General features: G+C 55.7%; 2 protein-coding genes across 12 annotated transcripts in view; one reads left to right on the top strand and one right to left on the bottom strand.

Annotated features, from left to right (window-relative positions):
• Window positions 1-4,429, top strand: part of PDCD11 (programmed cell death 11) — a 43,953-nt gene extending 39,524 nt beyond the window's left edge. For 2 of the 4 annotated variants that reach the window (XM_008542573.2, XM_008542574.2), the window contains exons 31-36: window positions 465-614; window positions 835-1,085; window positions 1,820-1,988; window positions 2,565-2,718; window positions 3,172-3,337; window positions 4,085-4,429. In XM_008542573.2, the coding sequence (XP_008540795.1) occupies window positions 465-614; window positions 835-1,085; window positions 1,820-1,988; window positions 2,565-2,718; window positions 3,172-3,337; window positions 4,085-4,256 (1,062 nt within the window). In that variant the 3' untranslated portion in view covers window positions 4,257-4,429. The remainder of the gene's footprint in view (window positions 1-464; window positions 615-834; window positions 1,086-1,819; window positions 1,989-2,564; window positions 2,719-3,171; window positions 3,338-4,084) is intronic. The other 2 variants (XM_008542575.2, XM_070633616.1) reach the window with 1 other exon arrangement.
• A 5-nt stretch (window positions 4,430-4,434) lies between these two features.
• CALHM2 (calcium homeostasis modulator family member 2) lies at window positions 4,435-12,110 on the bottom strand. Of its 8 annotated transcripts, none has more exons than XR_011522225.1 (5): window positions 11,147-12,110; window positions 8,367-9,828; window positions 5,912-7,035; window positions 4,942-5,149; window positions 4,435-4,555 (listed from the first exon to the last, which is right to left on the bottom strand). XR_011522225.1 is itself a non-coding variant. In XM_008542571.2 (4 exons), exons 3-4 carry the CDS (start codon window positions 8,919-8,921, stop codon window positions 6,619-6,621), a joined length of 972 nt encoding a protein of 323 aa, XP_008540793.2. In that variant the 5' UTR covers window positions 8,922-9,081; window positions 9,747-9,828; window positions 11,147-11,477; the 3' UTR covers window positions 5,852-6,618. The 8 variants fall into 8 exon arrangements, 3 of the variants coding, with proteins under 3 accessions (XP_008540793.2, XP_008540792.2, XP_008540794.2); XR_011522228.1 differs by having other exon boundaries at window positions 8,367-9,081; window positions 11,147-11,452; XR_011522224.1 differs by having other exon boundaries at window positions 4,435-5,149.
• Window positions 12,111-13,171: the final 1,061 nt, after the last annotated feature.

Below are 13,171 nucleotides of genomic sequence, written 5' to 3'. Positions count from 1 at the left end.
TAAACTCTAATCAGTGTTACTGGCTGGAGCAGAATTAAGTAGTGGGGTGGGCAGATAGAGGGGGCCTGGCCTTTCTGTGCCTCTGTCCCCCTCTGAAGAAAGGAGAGCAGTTCTACTTGAACTGAGGGAACTGGGTATGGAAGGACTTCCCAGACTTGAGGGACTCACGGCCCTGCCACCTTCAGAACGTTTGTCATATCTCTGTCCTGGCTCTACTCTTATTTTATACACGTGTGTAGATGTGTATATGCACACATACCTATTCTGAAACTTTGTTACCTAAATGAACTTATTTACAAAGAAAGCTTTTCTGTCACTACTATAAAGTTTCCCCAGTGGACCGGGACCTGGCCTGGCCCTGGGAGGAGCGGAAAGGTGTCCGGGCATGGTGGGGGTCCCTGCTCCAGGTGGGACGGAGCTGGGGAACAGGAGTGCCTTCCTCACATGCCTCTGTGATCCTCCAGGGGAAGCCGACCAGGCCAGCAGAAGTGCCCCGGCTGCAGCTGTCTTCTGGCTTTGTTTGGGATGTGGGGCTAGACTCTCTGACCCCGGCCTTGCCACTTCGAGGAGAGAGCTCCGACAGCGAGGAGGACGAGAAGCCACAGCAATCCATGGTGTCGTATTTTGCAGGGCTTTGTCCTTTGTGCAGGGACCCCTTGGTGCCAGTCCCTGTGCTCTGTCCGAGCCTGGGTGTCTCTTGCAGTGGGTGGGGCGATCTCAGGCCAAGAAGTATTTATAGAGCTCGTGGACTGCCCTGCCCACTCATGGTCTCTGCCACAGACCTCCCCAGGGTCTGAGGAGCAGATTGCTCACTTGTTTTTCTTCCTTCCCCAGCAGAAGAAGAAAAGCAAGAAGGAAAGGGAATTGGAGAAGCAGAAGGCAGAGAAAGAGCTGTCCCGCATCGAGGAGGCCCTGATGGATCCCGGGCGACAGCCAGAGTCAGCAGATGATTTTGACCGACTCGTGCTGAGCTCCCCCAACAGCTCCATCCTGTGGCTGCAGTACATGGCCTTCCACCTGCAGGCCACGGAGATCGAGAAGGCCCGGGCTGTGGCTGAGAGGGCTCTCAAGACTATTTCCTTCAGGTCTCGGCTTTGCACCCACCGTAGGGAGGGCCCTTTCGACAGGGAGGGCCGTGTCTCCCCAGGTTGCAGGGCTTGCTGCCTATGGGTCATTTCCTCCTCGGCAGGCTGACAGCAGTTTCAGAGGCTGCCACCAGGGGCCCCTGGGTTCCCAGGCTTTCTCTCCTAGAGGGGCCATCTGTGAAACAGATCTGCTCGTTTATAATTTATAGTCCTCTTCACTGAAATAGCTAAGGGTAACATTTACCAGAGTCCCTACACTAAATAAGGTGTCCAACTTAGAGCACAACTAGAACAGGGAAACATCTCTGCACACACCTGGGTGAAAACCCTGTAGGTGGCCATTTCCAGGCAGAGAGTGGAGTGAGTTTCCTGAAGGCTAGGGAAGAGGATGGCGATCCTTTGCTTCATTCTCTTAGTGTGGGGAGAGAAGCACACCAGAGGTTCTGCTCCTTCCAGCCCACCCTCAGGCCAGTTTAACATTTGATAGGCTTCCTTCCTGGGAATGGAGGCAGAAACAAGGGGAGCCCCAGACCCAGTAGTGGAGGGGGCGGGGTTCCTGCTTCTGTGTGAGCTGCAGGGAACGTGGTCTCTTAGTACGAGCACTTGGGGTGGGAACTGAGGACAGGATGGAGCTTGGGGAGGAAGAAGTACCTTCAGTCAACATGCCCAGATGGGCGTCGGGGGCTCGTTGGGCTGAGATGGTGGAGCTCATGGGCTGCCTGCTCTCCCTCTAGAGAGGAGCAGGAGAAGCTGAACGTGTGGGTGGCACTGCTGAACCTAGAAAACATGTACGGCTCTCAGGAGTCACTGACCAAGGTCTTCGAGCGGGCCGTGCAGTACAACGAGCCTCTCAAGGTCTTTCTCCACCTGGCTGACATCTACACCAAGTCAGAGAAATTCCAGGTAGGAGTCTGGGCCAGGTGGCCTGCTGCCAGGGGGTCCTCAGCCACTCGAAACTAACTCCTGGGAGTCATAGAGGCATCTGGGAAGAGCCCCACATTCTGGATCCAGTCCTGCTCCGTGACATCTGGGCCCTAACTTGCTCATCTTCCAAGTGGGAGAAGTCATTTCTCCCCACCTGTGCTTTAGGAACGTGGGGTGAAGATGAGAGAAATGAAGGGACACTGGGCCCCTGGTGTGTATCCTTTGGGCTGCTGACAGGGGTGTTACAGACAGAAGGTGACATCTCAGCCCAGTGTCCCCTTTCCATCTCTCCTGTACTCACTTGTCATTCTCTCGTCTAGTCTTAGGGCCTCCTTACGGGCACAGGATTAGTTGAGAGCCTCCCCATCGTGTCAGGCCTCCTCGTGTGCTCTCCTCATCTCTCTGAGCCTGCCTGCTCCCTCCAGCTTCTAGAGTTGGGCCTACTCAGTGACTGGAGTCTGTGAGCCCAAGTCTAACTTCCCACAAGCATAGCTGCTTGTCTCTATTGTTGCTGCCTCTGTCGTATCATCTCACCTTACCTCGTCTTTCCCACAGGAAGCTGGTGAACTCTACAATCGGATGCTGAAGCGTTTCCGGCAGGAGAAAGCTGTCTGGATCAAATATGGTGCCTTTCTTCTGCGGAGGGGCCAGGCTGGGGCCAGTCACCGTGTGATGCAGCGAGCCCTCGAGTGCCTGCCCGTTAAAGAGCGTGAGTGCTCACTCCCTCCTACTGGCCCATTCCTGAACACGTTAGGCTCTCTTATCTGGTCACAGGGATTGGAGGTCTTCTTGTCTGAGGCGGGTATTAGGAAAGCCTTGTGGAGGGTACATAGCTCTCTCTCTGTTGATTATATGCTCATGAACATAATGCTTTTTGCATTTAAAATGCTAAGCTCCAAAGATGGAGGAACAAAAAGCAATTAGCATTAACTCTGTTGTCCCTGTCCCACTCCCCTTTCTGGGCCCAGAGAGTAGAGTGTCTGCAGTGGGAGTTGTAGATCAGAGCCCAGCTGTGTATTTGGCCCTAAACCGACCCCACTGTCCCTCTTGTCATCACCAAGGTCTTGGGACCCACGAATAGGGAGTCGTGAGTGTGAGTGTCCCTGCAGCACATTCTCTTGTGGCGACGAGTCTGTCTGCTTTGTGTGTCCCCTCCCTGCAGACGTGGATGTGATTGCCAAGTTTGCCCAGCTTGAGTTCCAGCTGGGGGATGCAGAGCGGGCCAAAGCCATTTTTGAGAACATGCTAAGCACCTACCCAAAGCGCACGGATGTCTGGTCGGTCTACATCGACATGATCATCAAGCATGGCAGCCAGAAGGAAGTCCGGTGAGAGGGGAAAACAGACCAGGGCTCAATTCCCTGTGAGGGGTTAGGGACATGGGCCAAGCAGATGAGGTTTAGCCCCACAGAAGCTCCCAGCCTCCCCAGTTCTCTTCCTCTATCTGGAAAAACAGCTTTGACATGACGTAACACGTCCTATGGCATTCACTTTTCCACCTTCTTTTTCTGCCTCAGGGGCCAGCCTCCCGTCTGTGTGTGGCACCTTGGGTGGGAGGTGGCTGGCCCTGGCCTGGGAGCCAGGAGGCTTGGGTTTCCCTCCTGATTAACCCTGTGCCGGCTCTCGTTGTAGAGAGTGTTCACAGGCCTTATCCCGGTGCTGTCCACCAGCGTCCCCACAAGGTGGGGGGGATTAGAGATGGGTAGACTGAGTCCAGAAAGAACTAGTGCCTCGCCCAAATCCATCAGTGAGTTTTAAGCAGGGCTTTTCTCACAGATCCGTACCTCACTGTGTCCCCCTATCTTAGTAGCTTTGTCTTGATTCCCTGTGTGACTTCAGGCCAGTAAGTCCTTTAGCACCTGTGGGTGTCTGTCTGCTCATCTGGAAGGTGAGGGTGGTGTTTCTCTCCCCATGCTCATGCTGGGAGTTTATAACGGTAATAAAAATAAAGATAGAAGTGGGAGTGCTGGCTAGCAGAGTCCCTGGCTCCGGAGCCAGAAAGCAAGTGGGGGAAGGTTAGCGGGAATCGTGTGTCCAGGGCCCAGGAGGCAGATGCTGCCTGCTCTTCCTCACAGGGACATCTTCGAGCGGGTCATTCACCTGAGCCTGGCCCCCAAGCGAATGAAATTCTTCTTCAAGCGCTACCTGGACTACGAGAAGCAGCACGGCACTGAGAAGGATGTGCAGGCAGTCAAGGCGAAGGCCCTGGAGTACGTGGAGGCCAAGAGCTCCGTGTTGGAGGACTAGTGGCAGGCGGGCTCCGGACGGCCACCGTCAGCAGCGGGCCCGCCCGGCGGAACCTCAGGCGCCGGGGCAGTTGAAAAACTGTGGTGCCTGAGGACTCTATTTAAGTGCTGCTTTTTCTGCAGCACCCTTGGGGTAATCCTGTTAGGATAAAAAAGAACTTGAGATTTCTTGTAGTTAGTTTTTGCTTGTTTTAAGTATCAATTTATTCCATCTTTTTTCTTGTCTGAGGCTGCTCAGTGGTTGCAGGCAACAGGCTCCTGGACTCCCAGAAGACTTGAGGGTCTCTCCATGGCAGTTCCCTGGGGAACAGGAATGGAGGGCTGACTCCTGAGCCTTGTGAGGTCAGGATCCCACTTTGGCCCTGGTAGGCTCTTGGTCCAGCCAGAAGGGGGTCAGCAGGGTCCAGGGAGCGGACCCCCTGCCCTGGATCTTGGAGTCTCTGGGCATTCCCTCAGCCTCAGCTCAGCTGGCACCTTGTGCCCTTTTGTGGAGGCTGTGAGGCTGGGACAGGAGGACAGAGGTGGAGCCCAGAAAGGAAAATTGGGGAACCTGAGCGCCTGAGAGGAAAGCCACAGGTATTGGCTTAAACCACCTGGTGATGTCTCCTCCCAGGCCCACCAGGGCCAGACTACCCACCTCTCCAAATTGGGTGCCTCATTTGTGAAATGGGGTTAAAAAGTCCTACCTTGAAGGCTGGTTCTGTGGATTAAACGAGAGCGTAAGTGTTGGGTGCTGCTGCCAGGCCTGGCAGGGAGGAGGCTCAGGGAGGACCTAGACCAATGTGCTGTGTGGCTTTGGGGAGAGACACGGTTTCTCTGTGTCTCCTTGTAGCTCCTCTGGGGAGAGGTTGCTGGGCAGAGGGCATCGACTGGCTTGGTGGTGGTTCTTGAGTCCTGAGGGAGAGGGGACATGATGGACCCACCATACCCACACCTCCCTGTGACCCTTGTAAAATTCCCAGGAAGATGGTCTCTCTCCAGTATGTTCCAGAGTCCCTGGAGGCCAGCACAGACCCAGTTAGTTGTTGAAGCCAGTGCTTTTTTGGCTTGGTCTTGAGGGAATTAAACATTTTCTTTAGCAGAGCTTTAAATGTCCTGAGGGCTGGAGAGCTTTTCCCTGGGAAATGACTGCGTTGTAAGCCAGGAAGCAGGACAGGGGCAAGGGAGGGCCTCTCCAGTTTTGGAGGTGGTGGAGGTGATCAGGGCAAGGATGGGCGTGGGAGGGAGGCAAAGCTGGGACCGGCCTGGTTCCTGGTCATCGGCACTAGGTTACAAGAGCTGGTCTGCCCTACTGAGTGCACGATCTCCCGGCTCTTGAAATTTAAGCTGAGCTTCCCTCTGAGAAGGGCCAAGCTCTATCTGTCTCCCAGATCAAATCAGATAATGGGATGCAATTGCGAAGAGATCATGGGCCCCAGGGCCTTCCCACGTGTGGGAAGGAGCACCCGGCTCTCCCTGCACCCCTGCCCTCCCATCCAGACTTGCCCAGAGTCTCAGTCCCTTTTGCTTCCACACAGGATGGGATTTGGGCCTGTCCCATGACCCCCAGCCTGCTGTGTCTTGGCCCACCCGATCATGCAGACAGCAAGATCATCCTTTATACCAAGAAAAACTTTATCAAAAATTCAAATATACAAAGGAAAACTAGAGGCATACCTTGGAGGGCACCAGAGCAGCGCTGTCCATATGCAATTACACACAAATTAACTGCACAATATCCTATACAAGGAGCCTACTGGTGAGTTTCATTGTCACCTGGCTCTGCTGGCCGGTCTTCCCAGCCTTGGAGTCCCACCAGCAAAAGGTCATCCACATCGTAGTTAATTAAGGACCAGTTCTGGGAAAGGGTCTCTTCTCCAAAGCTGTTGACCAAGTGGCTGGTGGCAACAGGAGAGGGGTTTCTTCAGGTCTGAGAGCCTTCCTGTCTGAGCTGACCACGTGGTCTGCTACCTTTCTCCTCCGCACCCCAGGTTACTTTGTGTTCCTTTCACCTGGCCTGTTTCCCCAAAAAGCTGTGGTTAAAAAAAAAAATCTCAGGGCCTGCCCGGTGGTGCAGTGGTTAAGTTCACACGTTCTGCTTCTCGGCGGCCCGGGGTTCACTGGTTTGGATCCCGGGTGCGGACATGGCACCACTTGGCAAGCCATGCTGTGGCAGGCGTCCCACATGTAAAGTAAAGGAAGGTGGGCATGGATGTTAGCTCAGGGCCAGCCTTCCTCAGCAAAAAGAGGAGGACTGGCACTAGTTAGCTCAGGGCTAATCTTCCTCAAAAAAAAAAAAGTCTTCAGATGTTGATGTGAGCAGGCAGTGGGGTTCAATTTGGGACCAAGTACTGTCATTTGCAAAGAGCATGGGAACAGGCCCCTTAGGAGGGGAGCAGGGCCATCTCTATGTTGTCCTGGGCCCTGCCGTTGCCCACCAGACCCTGGGCCCACTTGTGCAGGCGGCTGTAGAGTGGGAGGCCCTGGTTCTCGCGATACAAATAGACGCCGGTGATGGCGTTCCACTGTGGCCGCGGCTGTGTGCCTTCCACTGGGAACTTGGCAACCAGCTCCTCATCGTCCTTGTTGAGGGCCACGAAGCCAAAGAAGCGTCGCACATTGTTGGCAGCCAGCACCCGCGAGTGCACCTCGGCCGTGCGCTGGAAGAGCTGGTCCTCGTTGGAGCGGTACTGCGCCCAGTAGGCCTCCTGGCGGTAGCTGAGCGGGGAGCAGTAATGCTTGAGGCACTTGGTCAGGAACACCAGGATGGCCACCACGCCGATGAGCAGCCACCCGAAGAGCTGGCCAGAGAAGGGTCAGGGTTGAGGAGAGTCAAGGAGCTGCCTGACCCCGACCCGCCCCAGGAAGAAGACACTGGTCGGAGCCGGTGGGCTGGGCCGAACCTGGGCCTGAGAACCCCCGGAGACCTGGCTCTGGCACTTGCCTGGCCGCAGCTTCTGCTTCTGTAAGGGAAGCAGGCCCTTCTGGCTGTGATTCTACCTCTTTGTCCTCCCTGGAACTCACGCTTGCTCTGTTCTTAGACTTTGCCTCCTGCATTTTCTGCTGCCATTCCTGCAGCCCTAAGGCCGTCCCTCCCTGGCATCTCAGCCCATCAAAATCCAGCTCAAACTGCCAGGCTCAGCCCAGAGGCCACCTCCAGGAAGCCTGCAAAGGCACCTCTGGGAGCAATCTTGCCTTCTCTGAGTCCCTCATGACCTGGTTCCTCTTACACATTGTTCTTTGCCTCGTTTTGAAGTCTACTCGTGTGCTGGTCTCAAATACTTGTGTGTGAGCCTCTCGAGGGCTAGGACCCTCAAGGTCATCTTCCCCTCCCCATTCCATGCTGTACGGAGATCTGTGGGCATTTGATCATCATCAAGTAAATTTTTTTTCTCCGTCTACCATTTTCCATCTCATTCAGTGCTGTCTCCAGCCCTGCCTCTCTGTCTGCTTGTGTTTCTTATGTACCTGAGAAACCTTTTAGAAAATCTTGTGCTCTTTCCGCTCTCCCCCTCACCCCCTGCTTCTCCAGGTGAACATTTCCAGCTATTTTTCTGCTTCTGCCCTGGTCTCTGCCCTGGGCTGTCTCTCCCCTGACCAACCTCCGCTGCTTCAGAACTAAGCCAAGGCCAAAGCTAGGATCCCGGCAGCAGCTGCTGCTTCCTGCTTCGACTCCCCTTCCTGGCTCTAGGCACTCCCCTTATGTCAGCAATACTCGAGGCCGACTCAGTGCTGGGCCAGGGTCCTTCCCAGGGTGGGAACATGCTCGTCCCCAGAGCCAGCCACACTTCATTATCAACTCATGGCTAACAGCAAACTTTTCATAAGCTTGCAGAGGTTCATGCTCACTCTGGCTGGAGTGAGGGGTTTAATCTGCGACTAGGATCGAGGCTCTGAGCCAGAAGAATGTTTCTTTTAATGTTTAAAACTCTTATTTGGGACTGGAATTGCCCCACCAAGCACTAACCCATGATTACCCAGCTCTGATAACTGACACTGATAATCTAGTGCTTTCCTGGAGACCTCAGCCCTGAGGACCAACTCTGGCTTTAACGCTGGGCCATCCTGGCACTTCCCCTCCAGCCACCACCCAGGGAGGAAAGGAGAGGTGCCTCCTTTTACACGGCCTTACCTGGGACTCGTACTTGAGCCTGCGACTGACCTCCTCCCGGAAGCCTGACAGGTTGGCAGGGCCCTCCCCACAAGGGAACCTGGCGAGGATTTCTGTGGTGTGGGCTGGTGGGAAGCCCTCTTCCCTGGCTGTGAGTGAAGAAGGGTCCACGAACTCGCTGAGAGCGCAGACATAGGCCTCACCGCGCAGCAGGGAGATGACAGACCAGGTGACGGGGGCCACGGCTGCACGGCCCAGGATGGAGCTAAGGAGGAGGAAGTTGGGGGCAGCCGAGCAGTTCTTGGTCCTCCGGTACTGGCACTCAGCAACTAGGTTCCACGTGTGGTTGTTGAGGATGACGCCAATGAGGAAGAGCGCCAGGGCGGGCACACCGATGGCTGTCAGCCCGTACAGGTAGTTCCGGGCTGGCGAGCAAGGGCAGTGGAAAGCCACCACAGAGAACAGTTCCTGGCTGCCCACGGTGCCCAGAGCCACCAACCCGTTGAAAATCATCACATCCTTGCTCTTAAAGAAGAGTGATAGGAAGCGGAAGTTCTCTGCGATCAGGGCTGCCATGGTGACAGGTCGACCGGGGGACCGACGGCAGGGGTGGAGGCAGGAGGAGACCGGGATCGATGGTTCCTGGTGGCACGAGGAAGGAGCTCAGGCCGGTGGGCACCCGAAGGCAGGGCACAGCCTTGCTGTTTATCCGCTACAGTGGCCGGCCTGGCGCTTCCTGTGGAACAGTAGATGACTGATAAATGTTTGCTTCTGAGAACAAGGATTGAGGCCTGGCTGGTGAGAAAGGATGGAGACGGGAAGAATGACGGCAGCCACTGTTCACTGAGCTCCTACTCTGCATCAGTTGCTTTCCACCCCTTGGTTGCCCATCTTCGAGATCCTGCACTGAGCTGTCACATCCCCCGTGTGTGTAGAGGAGGTGGAGGCTTCCTGAGGGTGAGTGGCTTGCCAGGGTCACATGTAAGTAGCAGAGCTGAGATTCTAGCTCAGGTCTCTCTCCCTCAGACACCTAGGTTCTTGAAGATCAGTACCACAAGCTTCCCTTGAGGCGGAGATTAGGACTGGCCTGTGGCACTGGGGAATGTGGGATGTTGACTGGCTTTCCCCTTGGGATTCCAGGTAGTGCCTAGATACTGAGGGACATAGGACTCTTTGGAGCTTGTGTCCTCAAGGCCTCTAGCCCTATGGGTATAAAAGCTGGAGTGGGTATCCTAGTGGATAAGGGACTTGGACTTGACCCTGTGATGTAGGGTGGGGTGGAGGAAGGGGCCCTGAGTCAGTGGTGAGCCTGGGGCAGCATCCGTGGAGTTCATAAGAAGCTTCTCATGTTGGAAACCTCAGGCTCTGGACTGGTTTAGGAGATTCTGGCTCTCAACATACTTCATGACTTTCCTGTGGGCCTCAGTGTCCCCATCCGTGAAAAGAGGATAAATCGTTCTGGAACTTGCTCTCCTCACGGATGCTGGAGGGAAAAGAAAGGGAATAAACGATGCCTGGTAATTGTCCTATGTGTGAAACCCTCCGTCTCTCACCCTGTGGAGTGTTCAGGGCCGCTCCCAGAGGGGAGGCACAGAGGGATGGTTCTCCTTCCTGCAAAGATCAGGAAACTAAGCCCTAAAGAGGATAAACCCTACTCGAGGCCATTCAAATATGGAGGTGCCTGGACAGGACCACGAGCTCAGGAGGCCTGGGACGTGGACAAGGGTGAGTCAAGCTGAGTCCTCCGTTTTCTCAGTCTCCTACTGACCTTGCTCTGTGCCCATCCATGAGAGCCCTGACGAACCTCCCCTTTACCTTCCCACCCATAACCCCGTCCCTATCCAGCAGCCTCTCCTAGCAGCCCTGTTCCACCGAGGTCCCTGGGCCCGGGAAGCACCCAGCCTCCCAGCGACAGAAAGTTTTGGTGAAGGCTAAGCCTTGGCCATGCCCACCAGCCCATCTCGAGCCTGTCTCTGCCTTGGTTTGGGCTGCAGCGGTGCTGGCCGCCTGCCAGGAAGTGGCCATGACCTCAGGCTACAGCCATGTTCTGCCCCAACTCCCTTCTCAGGCTCCACCCACACAAGCCAAGAGATGGGCCAGGGTGTGGCCCCATGACTTTCTCCTCATTGCGGGCTTGAAAAACAAAAGTCCGCAGCGGGGAGTGGAGGGATGGGGTGGCAGCAAACAAAGCTGGAGAGACCTCCCCATATTTCCTTCTGTGCCTCCTCGCTACACCACCACCCCTTGCAGCCTCTGCCAAGACTGCCAGATGGGCCCGGGCAGAGCGGGTGGCCACGTGGGGCACCAGGAGATGGAGGAGGAGGAAGGGTGTGACTCTTCCCCAACTCACAGCCCGGGGGCTCCAGTCTGACTCCTTGGGAAAGGGAGTCTGTAATATTGCTGGGGATGCAGGGGTTAAAGCCATCCCCCTCTCCCTCTTCCCCTTCCCGTTTTGGATTCGAGGCTCCTAATGAGCTCCCCATGGGGACCCTGGGTTCATAAACCACCCAAAGTCGGGTACAAGTTGCCTGAACACTGGCGGGTGGTGGGCAGAGGAGGGACCAGGCCATCTTCTAAGACTTCTGCCCCTGTCCCCCCGGCCAGGCCCGGGTGGGACTTCCTCCAACAACAGTCAGAACAAGAGACAGGCCCTGGAAAAGTGGGGTCGGACTGGCCCTGCCCAGAGTGGGGGGCCTCAGCTAGGGGCCTCTCTCCCCGGCACAAACCCTCTGGGCAGCCTCAGGTGGCCCTGCCATGCTCCTCTGTCACCTGGCACGCCCCAGGGAGGAGCTTTTCCTTACCTGGGGCCAGCTGCAGGTACCAGTGGCCTTGGCCTCCGCGGGCTGGAGTCTTGGAGCTGCGCAGACATCAGAGCCCAGGGACTGGGCTTTCAGGGCGGGCCACCCGGTAGAGCAGCGGCCCCACCCAAAGTGCTGCCACGGTACCCTCTGCGGGCTCCCTCCCACTGCTGCACAGACGCGGGGCGCTTGAGACCAGCAGGGCTTGGGGCTGACGATGTCTTCAGGAAAGTTTAACTCCAGAAAAGAAGAAACAACGGGATGGAACACGCATCCAACGAATGGAAAAACAGCTCTCAGGCGCCAGGCAGAGGAGGGGGGGTGCGGCGAGGGCGGTGCGAGAGGAGAGGAAGTCGTGCCTGAGCACTCTGCCAGGGACAGCATGCCGGGGGTTCCACACCGGCGGGACCAGTTCAGGGGCCAGGCCGGGTGTGGGGAGGGGGGAGGTGTGGGGGGGTGGGGGGGGGCCTTTGGGGAGATCTGGCCTGGGCCTGCCCTCCAGGCCACTTTTAACAGCACCCCTGCTTGATTCTCACCGGACGGAAGCTGCCGGCAGGAGACGGGCAGGAGTCACGATGCTGACTCCTAGCAGGAGACGCAAGGCCAGGAGCCCCCCTCCCCTATTCAGGCCCTTCTCCCTCAGAGCCGTCCTGCCACTAACTGGACAAACCCTCCCACTGCTGGCTCTTTTCTCCATATGTCAGCTAACTCCCCACGTACTGCTTCAAATCTCCGGAGGGCTGACGAGTGAATTCTGGGGTCTAGGGAGTCTCTGAGGTCCTGTGGGCAGAGCTCTGACAGGTGGGTGGAAATTACAAGGTGGCAGGTCTCTGAAGGAAGCCCTTTATAATGATGAGAGCTGCCCAGCCTGTCCCAGAATGTGGTCATGAGCTCCCCATCTGCGGGACTGTGCAAGCTGAGGCTGAAAAGTCATGGGTCAAGAATGCTGAAGGGGAGAGCCCTGTGCAAGGACAGGCTCAATAACCCTTAGGATCAAGGGGGACACCCCCCCAGACCCTTGTCAGCTTTGTGATGTTTGTGGTTCTATGACAGTGGAACTGCTGAGTGACATGGGAGCCTCCCTGAGCTGGGCTTGTCCATGTGCAGAATGAAGGAAAAGGCCCAGTGCTTATTTTTCATATCCTACCTAATGTGCCAAACACCGTTCCAGATTCTTCCTCAAAAGTTCCCCTCCTCTATCCTCACCATAATCCCGAAAAGCAGGTCTTTTAACATTCATTTTATAGACAGACACTCTGAGGCTCAGAGGGATTTGGTGACTTGCCATAGGTCCTTCGGCTCTAGTCTTTGAACTCAGGTCTGCCTGACCCAAAGCTTTGCTCTTTCCTCCACACGTGTGCCTCCCGATACCTCTGGGCTTTCTTCCCACCGGAAGCCCCGACCACCAATATATACCTGGCCCGCACTAATCTGAATCTTCCCCCTGATTCAGGGCATAGATCGAGTCCCGTCTCCTGGAGGCTCCTCCAGCCCACCTTGGCCTACAGGGCTCGCCCTCTTCCCAAATCATTAACGGGAGGGGGACCAGGTCTCAGAATTGGGAATAGAGGGAAGGATGCATAAAGAAGAGTGGGAATTATTAAAACAATGTTGTAAGGATCAAGATCAAAATGAGTTCTTAGATGAGTGGGACTTACATCTCAGAGATATTTGAGGGGGCAAGAAGCCTATATTCTTGGCCCTGCTTCCTCCTCCTCAACAAAGATAGCTCCATTTCCTGATGACCACCTCCTCTATGTCCAGGAGCAGGGGCTAAGCCCTCAGTTTAGAAATCAACACACACATTAGCACCATGTGCTCAGTGCCCACCACGTGCCGTGGGCTTATCTGCTTCACTCATTTGATGCTCACAACCCCACGAGGTAGGTGTCCACATCCCCACTGTAGAGATGAGGAAACTGAGGCACAGGAAATGAAGCAACTGGCCCAAGGGACACAGTTTGGAAAGTGGTAGAGCCAGCATTTGACCCAGTTCTGTCTCTGGAGTCTTGAGCTGTTTCCGCTCTA

The sequence above is a fragment of the Equus przewalskii genome, chromosome 1 (assembly GCF_037783145.1).
Source record: "Equus przewalskii isolate Varuska chromosome 1, EquPr2, whole genome shotgun sequence".
Classification (NCBI taxonomy): domain Eukaryota; kingdom Metazoa; phylum Chordata; class Mammalia; order Perissodactyla; family Equidae; genus Equus; species Equus przewalskii.
This window is presented reverse-complemented; position numbering and strand designations above follow the sequence as displayed.

What these genes read in the sequence shown, in the direction of transcription:
- CALHM2 (XM_008542570.2), bottom strand. Translation starts at nt 8,921, where the DNA reads ATGGCAGCCCTGATCGCAGAGAACTTCCGCTTCCTATCACTCTTCTTT. An exon ending in GGCTCAAGTACGAGTCCCAG is followed by an intron (nt 7,036 to 8,366) that starts GTAAGGCCGTGT and finishes TTCTCTGGCCAG; the next exon opens with CTCTTCGGGTGGCTGCTCAT.